Source organism: Gallus gallus, chromosome 3 (assembly GCF_016699485.2).
Source record: "Gallus gallus isolate bGalGal1 chromosome 3, bGalGal1.mat.broiler.GRCg7b, whole genome shotgun sequence".
Classification (NCBI taxonomy): domain Eukaryota; kingdom Metazoa; phylum Chordata; class Aves; order Galliformes; family Phasianidae; genus Gallus; species Gallus gallus.
The window spans coordinates 34,356,739-34,371,534 of NC_052534.1; the positions used below are offsets into that span (position 1 = coordinate 34,356,739).

Here is a 14,796-nt window from a genome sequence, read left to right on the forward strand (position 1 = left end):
GCCTCTAGCCGCCGTGGGGCCTCCAACCCGCAGGCCCTGCAGCCCGGTCGGGTTAAGGCGGCAGCGCGGCGCGTCGGGTCCAGGCCTCCAGCCGTGCGTGCGGCAGCTTCCCGCCGCCTCCTGCCCAACATGGCGCAGGTACGGCCGCAGCGCGGGGCGAGGGGCGCTCGTCCCCCGGCTGCGCCGCGAGTCCGGGCACGGCCGTGTAGGCTCGGCAGGGCACGGGAAGCCGCCACGCGCCTGAGGGCAGCGGGGACCGCGCGGCACCCTGCTCTCGGACGGGTATTTACGGTACGGGCGCGCGCGGGCGGCCGTTACGGTAGCGGGGGGGCGGGGGGGGGAAGGAGGGACTACGTGCGCGGGGGCGGGGCGGGCAGTGTTGCGTGCTCGGCCCCGCGAGGCGCGTCTCCCTCGCGAGCTCGGTGAAAGGATTTGGCGCCAGGCGGGTCCGCTCTGCAGCTGCCGCAGCCGCACGAACCAGCCGCGCCACCCGCCCACCGCCTCCCGCCGGGGCCTCGACCCAGAGCCGCCGTCGCCCGCCCGAGCCCAGAGCCGCCCGCGCGCCGCCCAGGGATCGAGCCGCCGCCGCCATGAGCTGCTCGCCCGTCAACGTGAAGAAGCTGAAGGTGTCGGAGCTGAAGGAGGAGTTGAAAAAGCGGCGCCTCTCCGACAAGGGCCTCAAGGCCGACCTGATGGAGCGGCTCCAGGCCGCGCTGGACCAGGAGGCCGGCGGGGGGGGCCCCGCCAGCAGCGCGGCTGAGCCTGGCAACGGCAGCATGGAGGGGGAGGCGGCCGAGAGCGGCGGCGGCGCCGCGCAGCTCCGCCAGGGGGGAGGCCTCGACCAGGCCGCGGCTTCGGCGGCGGAGGACGACGACGAGGAAGGGCTGGAGGCCGCCGATGGCGACGCCATGGAGCTGGGCGAAGAGAACGGCGAGCGGGCGGGGGCCGGGGGCGGCCCGATGGAAGAGGAGGCGGGCGGCGAGGAGGAGGAAGAGGAGGAGGAGGAGGACGAGAACGGAGACGACCAGGGCTTCCAGGAGGGGGAGGACGAGCTGGCCGACGAGGAGGAGGCCGCGGCCGGGGACGCCAACGGGCACGGGGAGCAGCAGCCCCAGGCCCAGCAGCCGCCCCAGCAGCAGCAGCCGCCTCAGCCGCTCCTCGCCCCGCGCGCCGCCGCCAAGGAGGCCCCGGGCAAGAGCGCTGCCGGCGCATCGGGGCCCGCGGCGGCTGCCGCCTCCGCCGGCCCGGCCGGCCCCGCCAAGCAGCAGCAGCAGAAGAAAGCAGAAGGTGGCGGCGGCGGAGGCCGCCCCGGGGCCCAGGCGGCCGGGGGTGAGTGTGCGCGGCGGGAAGGGGGGAGGGAGCCGTTAATCCCCCCCCTCCGCCGCGAGGAGCGGGGCAACGGGCGGCGGGGCGGTTTCCGGGGCGCGAGCGGGCGCCTCCCCCGGGGGAGAGGGCGAGGGGGGAGGGAGCGGGCTTCTACCGCCCCCGTGCCGCGTGGTCCCCTCGAGGCCGCGCCGGGCCCGGAGCCCCGCGGGGGGCGGGGGTCTGGGGAGCGGGGCCGTGCGCGGGGCGGGGGAAGGAGGGGCGGGCGCGGGGAAGGGACCGACGGGGGGAGGGGCGGGCGCCGAGGGGCCGCTGGGGCGCGCTGTATTGTGCTGAGGAGCACCGGGCGGCGTGACGTCACTTCCGGCCGGGGCTCCGCGGGATGGCGCTGGGAAGGCTTGGTACAATGGAGGCGGGCGGAGGCGGAATCCCTGCCCCGCAGGCGTCCGGGCGGCCTCGCGCGGAGCTCCCGCCGCGCACGGCGGCCGAGAGGCGGCGCCGTCGTGCTCGGCGCGCCGTGCCCCTGCGGGCGGCCTGGAAGCGGCGGGGTGCGGGCCGGGCGGCGCCGCCGCGCTGCTTTGTGTCCGCTCCTCCGCGCAGCGCACGGGAGCGGCCCGGGCTTTCGCTCGGCCTCGCGGTGCATCGGTGGTCGCGTCCGTCGCCGTTTAGGGCGCTTTAGCAGATGCGTTTTGAGTCCCCAGAGAAAACTTGAGATGATGTTATTATTGTAGTGAAAAACGGGATTCTGCCGTGGGCTGCTATTGTTTTGCTGTTGGTGCTCTTGCACTTTCTGAAGTCGAAAGCATTGTTATCGGATTTTATTTCCAACTAAAGAGTTCCTCTGTGGTGTTAAAAATCATTTGGTTTTGTTACAGGAGATGGCAAAACAGAACAAAAACCTGGTGAGAAAAAGAGGGGTGTCAAGAGACCACGTGAAGACCATGGCCGTGGATATTTTGAATACATTGAAGAAAATAAATACAGCAGGTAAATAAGCTTTCAATGCTGGGCCCCATTTTATGAATGAGGAGAGGTAAGATGGGCTTGCTCTCAAAAAAAACCTTTCCTCTTGCACTGGAAGAATGCCTGGCTTCAGTCTTCGCTTATTTTTTCTTAGGGCCAAGTCCCCTCAACCACCTGTTGAAGAAGAAGATGAACACTTTGATGACACCGTGGTGTGTCTCGATACCTGTGAGTACCCATGCTTTCCTTTGGTTCGCAGAGATACAGTGTTGTCTTTAATCTTATTAATCTTAGAGCCCCGCATTTCAGAAGTGTGGGGTAAAGTGTTTGGTGACTTACATTACCAAGCAACACAGAAATGTTCCTTCCTCCCATCTTAGCATACAAAAGGGTACATGAGTCTTCATATTAACCATATTCAGCTAAATTTTTACCACGAAGTATGTGACATACTAATTTGCTGAAGAAACCTTAACTGAAATACTACTCTTGCATATGAGAAGACTGGCTGAGTGTTCAGTGTGTATAGATGATACTTGAAGCAGCTTGAGAAATTGATAATGTAGCACATCAACCTCTCACTTTAAGTACCAATAGTAGATAGTTATGGTAGTAAAATGCCTGGACTGAGTTTCCTGCATAACTCACTGAACTCTTATTTATGTGTCAGCAACTTTGGGGTTCCTTCTGCTGTTTTCTGAGATATTTAACAATCAGCTTAAGTCTTTTGGAAAAAATAAATGACCCATTCGTGTATTTTGAGAGTTGGAGGTGGTGTGGAGGTGATTTGTGTAAGTACTACTGTGGTATACCGTGACCAGGGTAAAAACCTGTGTTCTTTGGGGTAAGTATAAGTTGTTACTGCAGAATTAAAAACTTGAGGCAATGCATTAACTTGTTGGATTCTTAAAATGCCATGAAATGAGACCTTAAGTTTTGGCTTCATTTGGCATATTTGCTAGTAGTTTCAGGTTTTTTCTTCCTGAGAAATGTTTTGAAATGGAAGGAGGCATTAGTTTACAGCCACGTATTTTGCTGAATATGCCATTATCTTCCAGCTGCTAACTTGGTGAGTAGCCGTCTTTGTGGGAGTTCTTAACTCTCCCTATCACTGACCAGTAGCTACTTCCGATTATTGTATCTAGTAGAAAGTTCTGTTACAGACAGACTGTAACTGAAAGTGTCAGCAGGCTGTTGGAAGCACCCCGTCAATCACAGCTTTAAAGAGGGAATTGTGTAACAGCTTGGCTCTCTTTTGACTATGACGATCCAGACATATAAGAGGTTTAGTGCTTTTAAGTGCTTCTTTTACTTGTGTCTTAGAAGAGCGTATTGACGAGAAATTCTTTCCTTGTGTGTTGCTTTAAAAGTAACCTACACTGTTTTATTCTGCAGATCACTTTTGTTTGGGTTTCCTGCGACAGTTAGAAGTATTAATGGGAATGCTTAAGTCCTAACTGTAGCCGCAGATGGCTCTGTGCAAACAAGATCTCCTGTTTGAGAATTACCAGTAATGCAGGGACAGCTGCATTTTAGTGTGTTTGGGCATCATATAGACTTCCTGCTAGGGCAGAAGATCCTCTGGATGCTAACTTTGCACCTTTCTTATAACTCAAATAGGTTCAGAGTTCCTTCTGTGGATTCCTTACTCTGGGGAATTCAAGTGCCATATCCTACACCTCACGTTACCGCTTTGCATTGTCATTTTGAAAGCTACTGGAAGATACCTTTGAAACTTTACATTGCAGCAGCCCTGGAGGTGCCTATATAACAAAGGTTCCATTGAAGGTTCCTAGGGTTCTCTCTAAGTGATAGTTGAGTTCATACTGCAAATCATGATTGGTTGGGTTTGTTTTTTTTTTTACACGAAATGAGCTCACTTATCATGTGCTGTGTGCTTATCTGCACTTAACTGACTTTATTTTATTGGCTTAATGTAATTGGACTTGCTAAAGGACTGTGTATCTCTTGAAGACAGTACTACTTTCTGTACTTAAAAAAAAAAAAATAGCCGTGTTTGCACTTACTGTTTTCAGACATGAGGAGTAAGGCTTTACAAAAAGGTATCTAGCAAGTAGTTCAAAGAGCATCATGTGTATTCCAGATAGGCTGCATCAGGTAACTGACAAATAAGGTTGAAATAGCTGACATGGAAGTCAAGTGTTTGTGCAGGCAGGGGGAGAAAAGAAAGCCTGGGAACTGAGTGGTGGAAGGTGGCACCTTGCAAATCATGTTTGTTAGTTGCATTTTCCTCAGTTTTTGGACTGAAGCTCAGTGTTTTGGCATGTGTTGAGTTCTTTTCCTGAAAGATGGTTAGCCTTTGCCAAATGGCAGCTATTTGTCTTAAACTCACCTCGGAAAACTGAAGTCACTTTTAGTGCATGAAATTGGGAAGTTGTGCTTTGTTGTTTTTTTGGTGTTGCTTTTTTTTTAAACTGAAGTAAGCAATGATTTTTGTTAACAGATAACTGTGACCTGCATTTTAAAATCTCCAGAGACCGGTTTAGTGCTTCCTCACTGACCATGGAAAGCTTTGCTTTCCTTTGGGCTGGGGGGAGAGCTTCCTATGGAGTTTCTAAAGGCAAAGTCTGCTTTGAGATGAAGGTAAGACTTTCATTTTTGTGGGAGGCTGTTTTAGGCAGCTAAATATTATACCGTTTATGTTTTGTTTCTGTCTTAGATCTTAAAGAAAGCATTATGTAATGAGGCTGAGAAATGGTTCTCAATCAAAGATGTCTTAATTTGCAAAACTGTTTCCTATTTTTAAGAACTTAATGTGAAAAGAAAGTTGCATTTGACATGAACTGAACTTGCTGTCGTAGTTTTGAACCAAGAATTTTAGGTGGCACCTCATGCATCAAAACATAAAGAATTGTAATAATAGTCAGAAGCTCACTTGTGTGTACTTTGTGAAGATTCCAAAAAGTTTGGATTTAGCAAAAATAACAACAAAAACAAAATACCCAGGGAGATTGGTAGCTGCCCGGCAGAGGTCCCTTCTGACCTGAACCATTATGCCTTGTGCACACAAAAAATGTGAGTATTTAGCTGGGCTCTTGAATTTAGAGAACGGGGTTCCCTTACAGGGTTGAAATGGAAAAGAGCTATCAGCCTTAGAAGAAAGAGATTCCTCCCACTTATGAGGGATGAAAATCAGGAGTCATGAAGCCAAATATGTTTATTTTTAGCAGCATTAAACCCTTATTTGTTTAAAATGTGTGTGGATATGTGCTTATTCTGTTCGCTTTTTCCAGTACTTCCAAATCTAACTGCTAACATATTAAGTCGGTAGTGATCCCATTCATTGCTGACTATAACTTTGGGAGAACAAGAACACGAAACATTGTATTTATTGTCCTGTTACTTTCTAAGCTTTTCCTTGCTCATGTGACTCAAATGTTTGTGGAAACTGGTGGTATAATGGCCCCACAATTTTTCCCCACTTCAATTTGGTGAAATCTTACAGAAAGCGATGAGAGGAAGAGCTGCTTGCCTTCAGCTTGCAATGCTCTTGGGTTTGCCTAGTATCTCTGCTTTCTCTGCAAAAGGGATAAGTGTAGTATTTCCCCAGGTCTGCCCAGAGCAGTGTTTTCATCTCATACCACGCTTTATTGGCAAAGCAATTTGCTGTTAATCCCAATGTCGTAGCAGAGTTTCTAATTGATAAAGATGTATTCCTTGTGGGCTGTAATTTTAATACAGTATCAAGAGGGTTGATATTTTTGACTACCAAGAGAGTGCTATGATTAAGTGGTCCAAAGGTATACGGTGTCTTGTATCTCCACCAGTCAAGAGACTTGAACGCTTAGTGACTGGTTTGTGATTTCACAGATGTGCTTAAGTCTTGTATTTAAGCAAAACACATATTATTCAGACTTGTAAAGATGTAACCAGGGAATAAAGGTTCTTGATGTTACTGTTGTTTCTTTCTTGTTGGAGTCTTAAAAAGCACTGCATAACTTTTAATGAACAATTTAAAAATAGGTTACAGAAAAGATTCCTGTTAAACACCTGTATACAAAAGACATTGATATACATGAGGTGCGAGTTGGCTGGTCACTGAACACAAGTGGAATGTTGCTTGGTAAGACCTCAAGTATTTGTTCTGTGTTATATGTTGTCTGTGTGGTTGAAGTTTTCCTGTCTGGCTAAGAGAAAAGTGGCTGTAAAACTTAGTGATTGTAGTCCATGTGCTTTGAAAAGGGGTCTTGAGTTATTCACTGGACATTGTGGAAGTTTATTACTGGGACCAAACGAGCCTAACTGTTGAAGATGCATGTAATTTGAGAACTAATTCTATGTGGGTTGTGAAAAACATTCCTTAAAACTTGGCAGTTTTTAAGGATTTCTCCTTTCTGTGTGTTGTCATAAATAGTGATTTTTTTTTTTTAATTATCTCTTTTTTGAGATTATAAGGCTTACTCAGGGAAGAAAAACTCATAGATAATTGTGTTACTATTCTGGAGTTGGGGGGCAGAAACCTTATTTCTAAAAGGAGCTGGAACAACAAACAACTTCAGTAGATAAATGGGAAGAGATACTTACTGTATTTTTAACTAATAGCTGCTGATGAGATATGTCTGGAAAATGTGTACAAATGGGGACATTCTGATATCAGCAACTTTCTAGTTATAAGTACTTAAATTCCATCTGAGTTCTTGTGTTTGACATTTGCTGTTAGCTTGTTCCTTGCAGCTTCATCCTCAGCTGTCGCATAGGCTGAATGTCTGCTAAACTCCCTTTAAAATGGGGAGGGGTAAGTGCTACTGGAGACTTAATTCAGAAATGCCTTTCTGACTAACTGCATTACAGGTATACTGATGCACAAACAGGTCTTCAGAGTTTAAAAATACTTACTCGTGTCTTTAGCTAGAAGTTCAGCATTTTGTCACCAAGAATCTGGAACCAGTAGCATAAAGCTGTTAAAGTTAGGGCGAGGAAAACACTGCTGTTCAATTTTAAATGAGAGTATTGAATTCTTAAATGCAAGAAACAGCTGTAGCTATTCTGGGGGTGATAGCTTGTTTTGGCATCAATGAAAACATTCTGAACAGCAGTTCACTTAAGTAATTATGAAGTGATTGCATTTCTGAACAGCTAGATGAAAATACATATTTTTAATAAGTTTAAATTTCTTCTTCAGGTGAAGAAGAATTTTCTTACGGATATTCTCTAAAAGGAATAAAGACATGCAATTGTGAGACTGAAGACTTTGGTGAGAAGTTTGATGAAAATGATGTGATTGGATGTTTTGCTGTAAGTTTTCTCTTAAATATTCTCTTGAGGAAAAACGTCCTTTAATTTTCAGGCTGCTTTGATGTGAGAAGCAGTTGATGAAATCCAGAGAAACTTGAAGAAAGACAAGTTGTTTAACATATTGAGAAGGTAGAAGTAGCACGTATAATCGGCAGTGGCTGCTGTCAACCTTTTCTGTGTTTTCCAAGGCTTTGAAAAAAATAATCACATCTTAATGTGACCGTTGACATTTAAAGACTTCTCCCACTTTAAGGATTTACTTCGTTTTATAGTGGTATTATAGAAGTTAAATACAGTTAGTATGGTGAAATTGTTAATGCGCCTTAACAATGCAATGTGAATGTTTTTACACAAACTAATGCTTTGTCTGTAAAACAGAATTTTGATGGTGATGAAGTGGAGCTCTCATATTCCAAGAACGGACAAGAGCTTGGTGTTGCATTCAAAATTAGTAAGGAAGTTCTTGATGGGCGCCCACTCTTTCCACATGTTCTCTGCCATAACTGTGCGGTTGAGTTCAACTTTGGTCAGAAGGATGAACCTTACTTTCCTGTACCTGAAGAGTATACCTTCATCCAGAAGGTCCCCCTGGAAGATAGGGTTCGAGGACCAAAGGGACCTGAGCAAAAGAAAGATTGTGAGGTAAGTTTCCTGGTTACCTCAAAAGTTGTTGAGGAGAGATGAATAGAAGTGTTGGATTTTAAGCTGTCAGAAAATTCACCTTTCTGTTTGAAGGCTTTAATACTGAGTAGCTTGTGACTCTCTCCATACTAGATTTTCATTAGGTTTGCTAGGCTAAGTTGCTTATTAAAGAATATCTGTGAGCTAGTATCTCAAATATGGAATGTGTCCTAATAGGTGGTGATGATGATTGGATTGCCTGGAGCTGGCAAGACTACATGGGTAACTAAACACGCAGCAGCAAATCCTGGGAAATACAACATTCTTGGGACAAATACTATTATGGACAAAATGATGGTAAGTCAATCATTTACAGACTTGCTGTAAATCCAAGGTCTTTGGGTGCCAGGGAATTCCCTTCAGTCTAAGTAATCTAACAAACACATGATCGTTATTTGACTGACTGTGACTGTTAAAGATCTTATCGTGCTGAGCTACTTCTCATACACAACATGGCCAGATTCTGAAGTTTCTTTTATAAAAAGTATCAATCAGTAAGTAATTGATGTTTACCCGTTTGTTTGTCTCTGTCCTCGGTACAGAAAATGCAGCTTTGAATCAGAAATACGATGAGTATACCTTAGATTCAGCTGTATCAATTCACCCAAATTCTTTACTTACAAAGAAATTGAATCAGAAGTTTGTATTTGCGGTCTGACACTGAAAATCCCTGAAGCCAGCTGAAAATAAATTTGTCAAAGCAAAATGTCAGTTGCACGTCTACTATAACTCACATTTCTATAGGTTGCAGGTTTTAAGCGGCAGATGGCAGACACTGGGAAACTTAACACACTGTTGCAGCGAGCTCCACAGTGTCTTGGAAAATTCATTGAGATTGCAGCTCGTAAGAAGCGGAATTTCATTTTGGATCAGGTAGAAGCTTCAGTAAAAAATTGTTAAGGAATTTTGCTATAGGCTGTAATGTAGTAATTAAGTGGGATTAAAGTTATATTTTAATAGCAGTCGTTTCACTTACTGACTTAATGTGCAAAGTTGAGATGCTACTACAAATGCTTTTCTGGACTTCTATGGGATGTGGGAGGAATAGTGTAACACTTTGATATGAGCTCGTTCGTAACTTTGCATTGTGCAGCTTCTTTATATCCAGTTATTTGTAAACGTCAATGCAAGCTCTTGTAGAGGTGAAGTCTATACACCATAAGTTGACTTCCTTAACTCTTACAATGACAGCTACGTGTAGTAAGTTACTGCATTTTTTTCAGACAAATGTGTCTGCAGCTGCGCAGAGGAGAAAAATGTGCCTGTTTGCAGGCTTCCAGCGCAAAGCAGTTGTTGTTTGCCCAAAAGATGAAGACTACAAGCAAAGAACACAAAAGAAGGCAGAGGTGGAGGGAAAAGATCTTCCAGAGCATGCAGTTCTCAAAATGAAAGGCATGGAACATAATCCTATACTGTGTTTTAGGATGCTGAATATCTGCTTAAAGGATTAAGTAAACCTGAAATCTAAAAATTTACGTTATCTTAAACAGTTGTACTTAAACAAAACTGGAAGACTATTGTAACTTGTAGGACAACACTATATTGTGTTCCCTCTGCTGCAGTCCTTAACACTACTCATTTATGCTGATATGCTTCATGCAGATGCACAAAGCTGTCTTGGCATAAAGTGCCCTATTTAAGTGACATATTTGGCAGAAACTGATGTTCTGAGTGGAGGCTTATAAAAGAAAAAAAAAGCATAGGCAGAATGCTTTCAAGGTTTGGAACAGTACTGGCAACTCCATGGAGACCCTTTTATTTCTTTTGTCACTCTTACCTTTCTTTACTGCTCAAATTACGTAATTTTGTCCCTATGCTGAGAGAATGTTGGGGGTGGGAGGAAGAATGAGAGGAAGGTGGTTAAATACAGCTTGAGTTGTAGCTGAATGGAGATGCTGAATACTCAGTGTTTTTGCAATTATAGGGAACTTCACACTGCCAGAGGTAGCAGAATGTTTTGATGAAATAATCTATGTAGAGTTGCAAAAAGAAGAAGCTCAGAAACTCTTGGAACAATATAAAGAAGAAAGTAAGAAATCTCTTCCGCCAGAAAAGAAACAGAACACTGGCTCAAAGAAAAACAAGAAGAGCAATAAAAATCAGTTTAATAGAGGGCAGAGGGGGCGTGGAGGATTCAACATGCGTGGCAACTTCAGAGGAGGAGGTGAGCCTAGAAATAAGGGTATAAATTTGGGGGATAACAGATACTTGGCCAAAATAAGGAAAAGAAAAGCTTGTCCTACTTGATTTGCAACCATTATGTGACAGTAACAGCAATTTTTTTTTGCTCCAGTAAGTTTTTAATAGCCTGACCTTCAGTGCAAAGCTAATTTTCTGACATGTTACAGCTAAGGATCACAAAAAATTACGCTGCTTGTGTAGATTGAGGTACAGTTTAAGTTCTTACTGTAGATGTAGTGCTTCCTTGTGTAGGATGCCATATTAAGAGGGTATCTTGTATCCTCACGTCATGTGGCCAGCACGGAGAAAAGGTTATCTTGAAATCTCTGCACTGGAACTTTTGCAATGAATTTTGGCATCTTGTTTTTTCACCTTCATTAAGAGTCTTAATTTTGAGCTGTAACTATGTGAGAAATACGTAAGACGTACAGTTACGTGAATTGAGCAAACTTTTCTCTGCAGTCCCAGGCAATCGAGGTGGATACAACAGGAGGGGAGGCAATATGCCACAGCGTGGTGGTGGAGGAGGTGGCGGCGGTGGCGGCAGCAGCGGTGCCATTGGCTATCCTTATCCTCGTGGCCCTGTCTTTCCTAGCAGAGGTGGCTACTCAAACAGAGGAAACTATAACAGAGGTGGAATGCCCAACAGGGGAAACTACAACCAGGTAATAATGCTTTTGATGGGGAAATTGTTAGTTGATATGCAGTACTCTGGATAGTGTTCTGTTGTTGAAGGACTTGTTAGCTGTGGACAGTGGCAAGCTTGGTACACTTGGTTCCATAGCAAAAGATTCAACTTTCTAGGTAAGAGTACGTGCCTACAGCTGTAAGAAGAGCTAACACTGATGCAGTGGTTTCCTAGTAGGACTGTCTTAGTCCTGTTAAAGCTAAAGACTTCTACAATCGAACAGAAACGCTAAAGCAGTTCGTAGTCTGAGCTTCTGTGATAGACTGTAGAGTTGCCCCATGCAGTTCATGCTTAAGTCTTGTTTATGGTCCCAACAGTTTAACTGGAGATGGGTACTGCTTTTGATACTGCACAAGGTATGCAAAAGTCCATATAGGAATAGCTATACTAATAAGTTGTTTAATTCCCCCATGCCCTCTGACCTGATGCGCAATATCAGTAACCGTTGTTTGACCGTAAGGTCAGAGCATATCTGTGTTGAAGGTAAAGTCAAGCATTTAAAGAATTTTCTTAAAATAGCTCTGGAGAGAGTGGTCATTTTGACATCTTGTATCGAACTATCAAAGACATACTGACCTCAGTCTTAAACTGACACAGTATCAGTGAAAGTACTTGAAAATGTCCTTTGGATTACTGAAGAGCCAGCAGATGGAGCCCAAGCTAATAAACGTGGCTCAGGTTTGTCTAATACAAAGGGGAAATGCAGTATTTTATCTACCAGTATCAAGGAGTCTTTTGTACCATAGCTTTTATTTAAAGTTTTGTGACCTAACTCTTCTATTTTAAGTTGTATGACCCATATCCTTTTGTCCGATCAGATAACATCCTTGTAGCAACTAGTCTTTCCTAACTAAAAATAGGCAAGCTCTAGTATTTTTAGTTGTCCTAGTGCAGTTTAGCAGCTGGATATAGGGTGAGTCAAAACTGGATTAGCCAGCTTTCCAAACCATTGGCAACAGTAGTCTGAGTCTGGGGTAAAACCACCGGTGCTAAACAGCCAAGTTTTAAGAAGCAGCTGCTTGAGGTAGGCCTTTGGTATTACATTTTTATGTCTTAACCCAGACCTGATACTGATATTTGAAAGGCTGGGTATAGCGTGTGATGTTTTGGTGGCAGTAGAAGGATTGGTGGTGGTGTATTTCTGAAAAGTCTGCATGGATGAGGTAGCTCAAAACTGTTGTCCTCTTGCAGAACTTCAGAGGAAGGGGGAATAATCGTGGCTACAAAAACCAATCTCAGGGCTACAACCAGTGGCAGCAGGGTGTAAGTAGCAATAACTAAACTTTTTCCTTTTAATTTGACTGTTGACTGTTTCAGAATGCTTAGAAATGAATGTGTAACCAACACCAGATAGCAGAATCTTCTAATGCCAAGTCATATTATAAATAGTTTTCTCTGCAAAGCTTAATCTGGCTTGATATATCAGGTATCAGCTATGGCTTATCGGTCTTAATGGCATGAAGTATTGGGCTCTGTGTTACTACTGCGAAGTGAACGTAACCGTCTCCAGTTGTTTTGGGGTTTGCTGCTATTGGAGAGGATTTTAATCTCAAGTTCCTGGAGAAGTTAGATACCTGTTGAGAAACTTTTTCTGTAAGGACCGTGTTATGTGTTAACGCGTTAAATTAACTGTTTATCCATTTATTGCAGCAATTCTGGGGTCAGAAGCCATGGAGTCAGCATTATCACCAAGGATATTATTGAATACCCAAATAAATGAACTGATACATATTTCTCCCAAACCTTCACAAGAAGTCGACTGTTTTCTTTAGTAGGCTAACTTTTTAAACATTCCACAAGAGGAAGTGCCTGCGGGTTCCTTTTTTAGAAGCTTTGTGGGTTGATTTTTTTCTTTTCTTTTTTTGTACATTTTTAATTGCAGTTTTAAAGTGATTCGTAAGAGAACCTCAGCATTGTGCACGAAAAGAGAATGTGTCAGTATTTCAGGGTTCTACATTTTATCTGTAAAATGTGACTTTTTTTTTTACCACAACAAAAGTAAAACGTTGCTTTGTACCTGGTGTCTTTTTATTAAAGAATTTTCTCCTTTTTCCCCCCATTTACCCCAATTTCTAAGAAACAGTCGTGAGTCGTGTCACAGTACGATCAAAATATGAGCAACCAGATTCGTGCGGAGGCTCCTTCGTAGCCCTCATGAATATATAATGTAAAGCTCCGTATTACACTCCATCCTCTCTATAAAGCTTTTGGGTGGGGAGGAGGGAAGGGGGAGGTAAAAGTTTCTGGCAATAAACTAGGACTTTTTTGTAACATTTGGAACTCAATAAGACGGGGGTGAAGAGGAAACCTGGAGCTAAATAGTGAAGGTGGAGTGTATGTAGAAGCTCTTAAAGTTGTAAAACTTGGTTGCGTTACTTGTGGAGGCTCAAACTTGTGAAGGTACACCACCATAATTTCTTTTCCATTTGTTCTGCATTTTGATTCTGAAAAGAAGCTGGCTTTGCCCATTTCTTATTAAACAAAACTTGTTGTAAATCCAGTTGTCTAATGGGATCTATATGAAGTTAGCTGTGTGTCTGTATAACTTCCCCACAAAATACTGTATACCTAGTGTGCTTGTAGTAGTTACTCCACCATTTTGTAAGCTAATGAAACTGTGAGTCACCCATTTTATATCTAATTTTTAATCATGTCGATTCTCAAATGGGTGTATCTCCTTAGCCTGCTGATTCCTTTTCTCTTTAAAGAAAGTGGGTGGAGAAATTTAACTCTAGACGTTTGTTTGCAATAAAATAAATTCATTTTACTCTTGTTTTGGGATTGTTGCCATCAAGGTCTAAATCCCTTTAAAGCTATAAAGAGGAAGAGAATGTATGGAAGTGACAATGTTGGACAGTTCTGAACTCATTACTTTGTACGTGCTGAAATACTTGTGTTTCTTTACAAGGTTTCTTTAACAATCTAAACCAGTGGTTGCTCTGTTAGAGGTGTATCACGTGTATAATCTCACAGCTTAACGGTTACATGTGTAGGGCAGAAGTCTTCTGAGTTTCACTTGCATCATGTAAATCCACTGAATCTATTTATTGTAAAATAGAAACTAGGGAAGGAGTAGAGGAGGAAACCGCAGGGAATAGAGGAGAGTTGTCACAGAATTAATCCTGAAGTTAAGCAGAGCGCTTTAACTGCTGTTTTGTTCAGACTTACGCTTTTTGTAAAACTGTAGTGATAATGTTAGCTAATAACCTACTGCATCTTAATGCCATGAGTCAGGGAAGAAGCATAACTGCTCCAAGTTGGCCTGACAGCGTACATGTGAAGGCATTGCTGCCAGCAGCTGGGAGTTGGGATTTGTGTGCCGAGTTCCTGTTGGCAGCGTACAGACTGCAGAGGCTTAGCAGCAGCAGCGTAGAGCTAGAGGCAGTGTAGTGTGCTTGAAACTTTCCTCAAATGTTAGTCAATTTCTAATAGTCCTTGAAAGTAACGATAAAGTTGTGTTGCTCTTCTAGCCTTTATAGCGGATGACATTGCATATTGACATTAAACATTAACAGCACCACCTCCTTGTTAATACTGCTTTAAATCATCCCTTTACTTTGAACGAGAACAATGTAAGTTGTCTTTAAAGAAACATTATTTAATGAACTAGAAATATGGGAAATATAAACCCAACTCTGTTTTTGCTGAAATGGAATTTTCTTTAGACTTGCAAAGAAAATCTTAGTGTAATTAAATTCCATCTC

At 44.0% G+C, this 14,796-nt stretch overlaps 1 protein-coding gene across 1 annotated transcript; it reads left to right on the forward strand.

The window, feature by feature from the left end:
• The first annotated feature begins 375 nt into the window (after positions 1-375).
• On the forward strand, positions 376-13,859 carry HNRNPU (heterogeneous nuclear ribonucleoprotein U). The gene is made up of 14 exons (XM_015283991.4): positions 376-1,329; positions 2,199-2,310; positions 2,441-2,514; positions 4,751-4,890; positions 6,271-6,370; positions 7,430-7,542; positions 7,921-8,184; positions 8,401-8,520; positions 8,968-9,096; positions 9,447-9,615; positions 10,148-10,387; positions 10,867-11,069; positions 12,284-12,355; positions 12,743-13,859. Exons 1-14 carry the CDS (start codon positions 591-593, stop codon positions 12,794-12,796), a joined length of 2,529 nt encoding a protein of 842 aa, XP_015139477.1. The 5' UTR covers positions 376-590; the 3' UTR covers positions 12,797-13,859.
• The last annotated feature ends 937 nt before the right edge of the window (positions 13,860-14,796 follow it).

Excerpts from the sequence above, each read along its gene's own strand:
- HNRNPU (XM_015283991.4), top strand. The coding sequence starts at position 591 with ATGAGCTGCTCGCCCGTCAACGTGAAGAAGCTGAAGGTGTCGGAGCTG. Across the intron at positions 7,543-7,920 it reads ATGTGATTGGATGTTTTGCT|AATTTTGATGGTGATGAAGT; the intron begins GTAAGTTTTCTC and ends TCTGTAAAACAG. Across the intron at positions 11,070-12,283 it reads ACAGGGGAAACTACAACCAG|AACTTCAGAGGAAGGGGGAA; the intron begins GTAATAATGCTT and ends GTCCTCTTGCAG.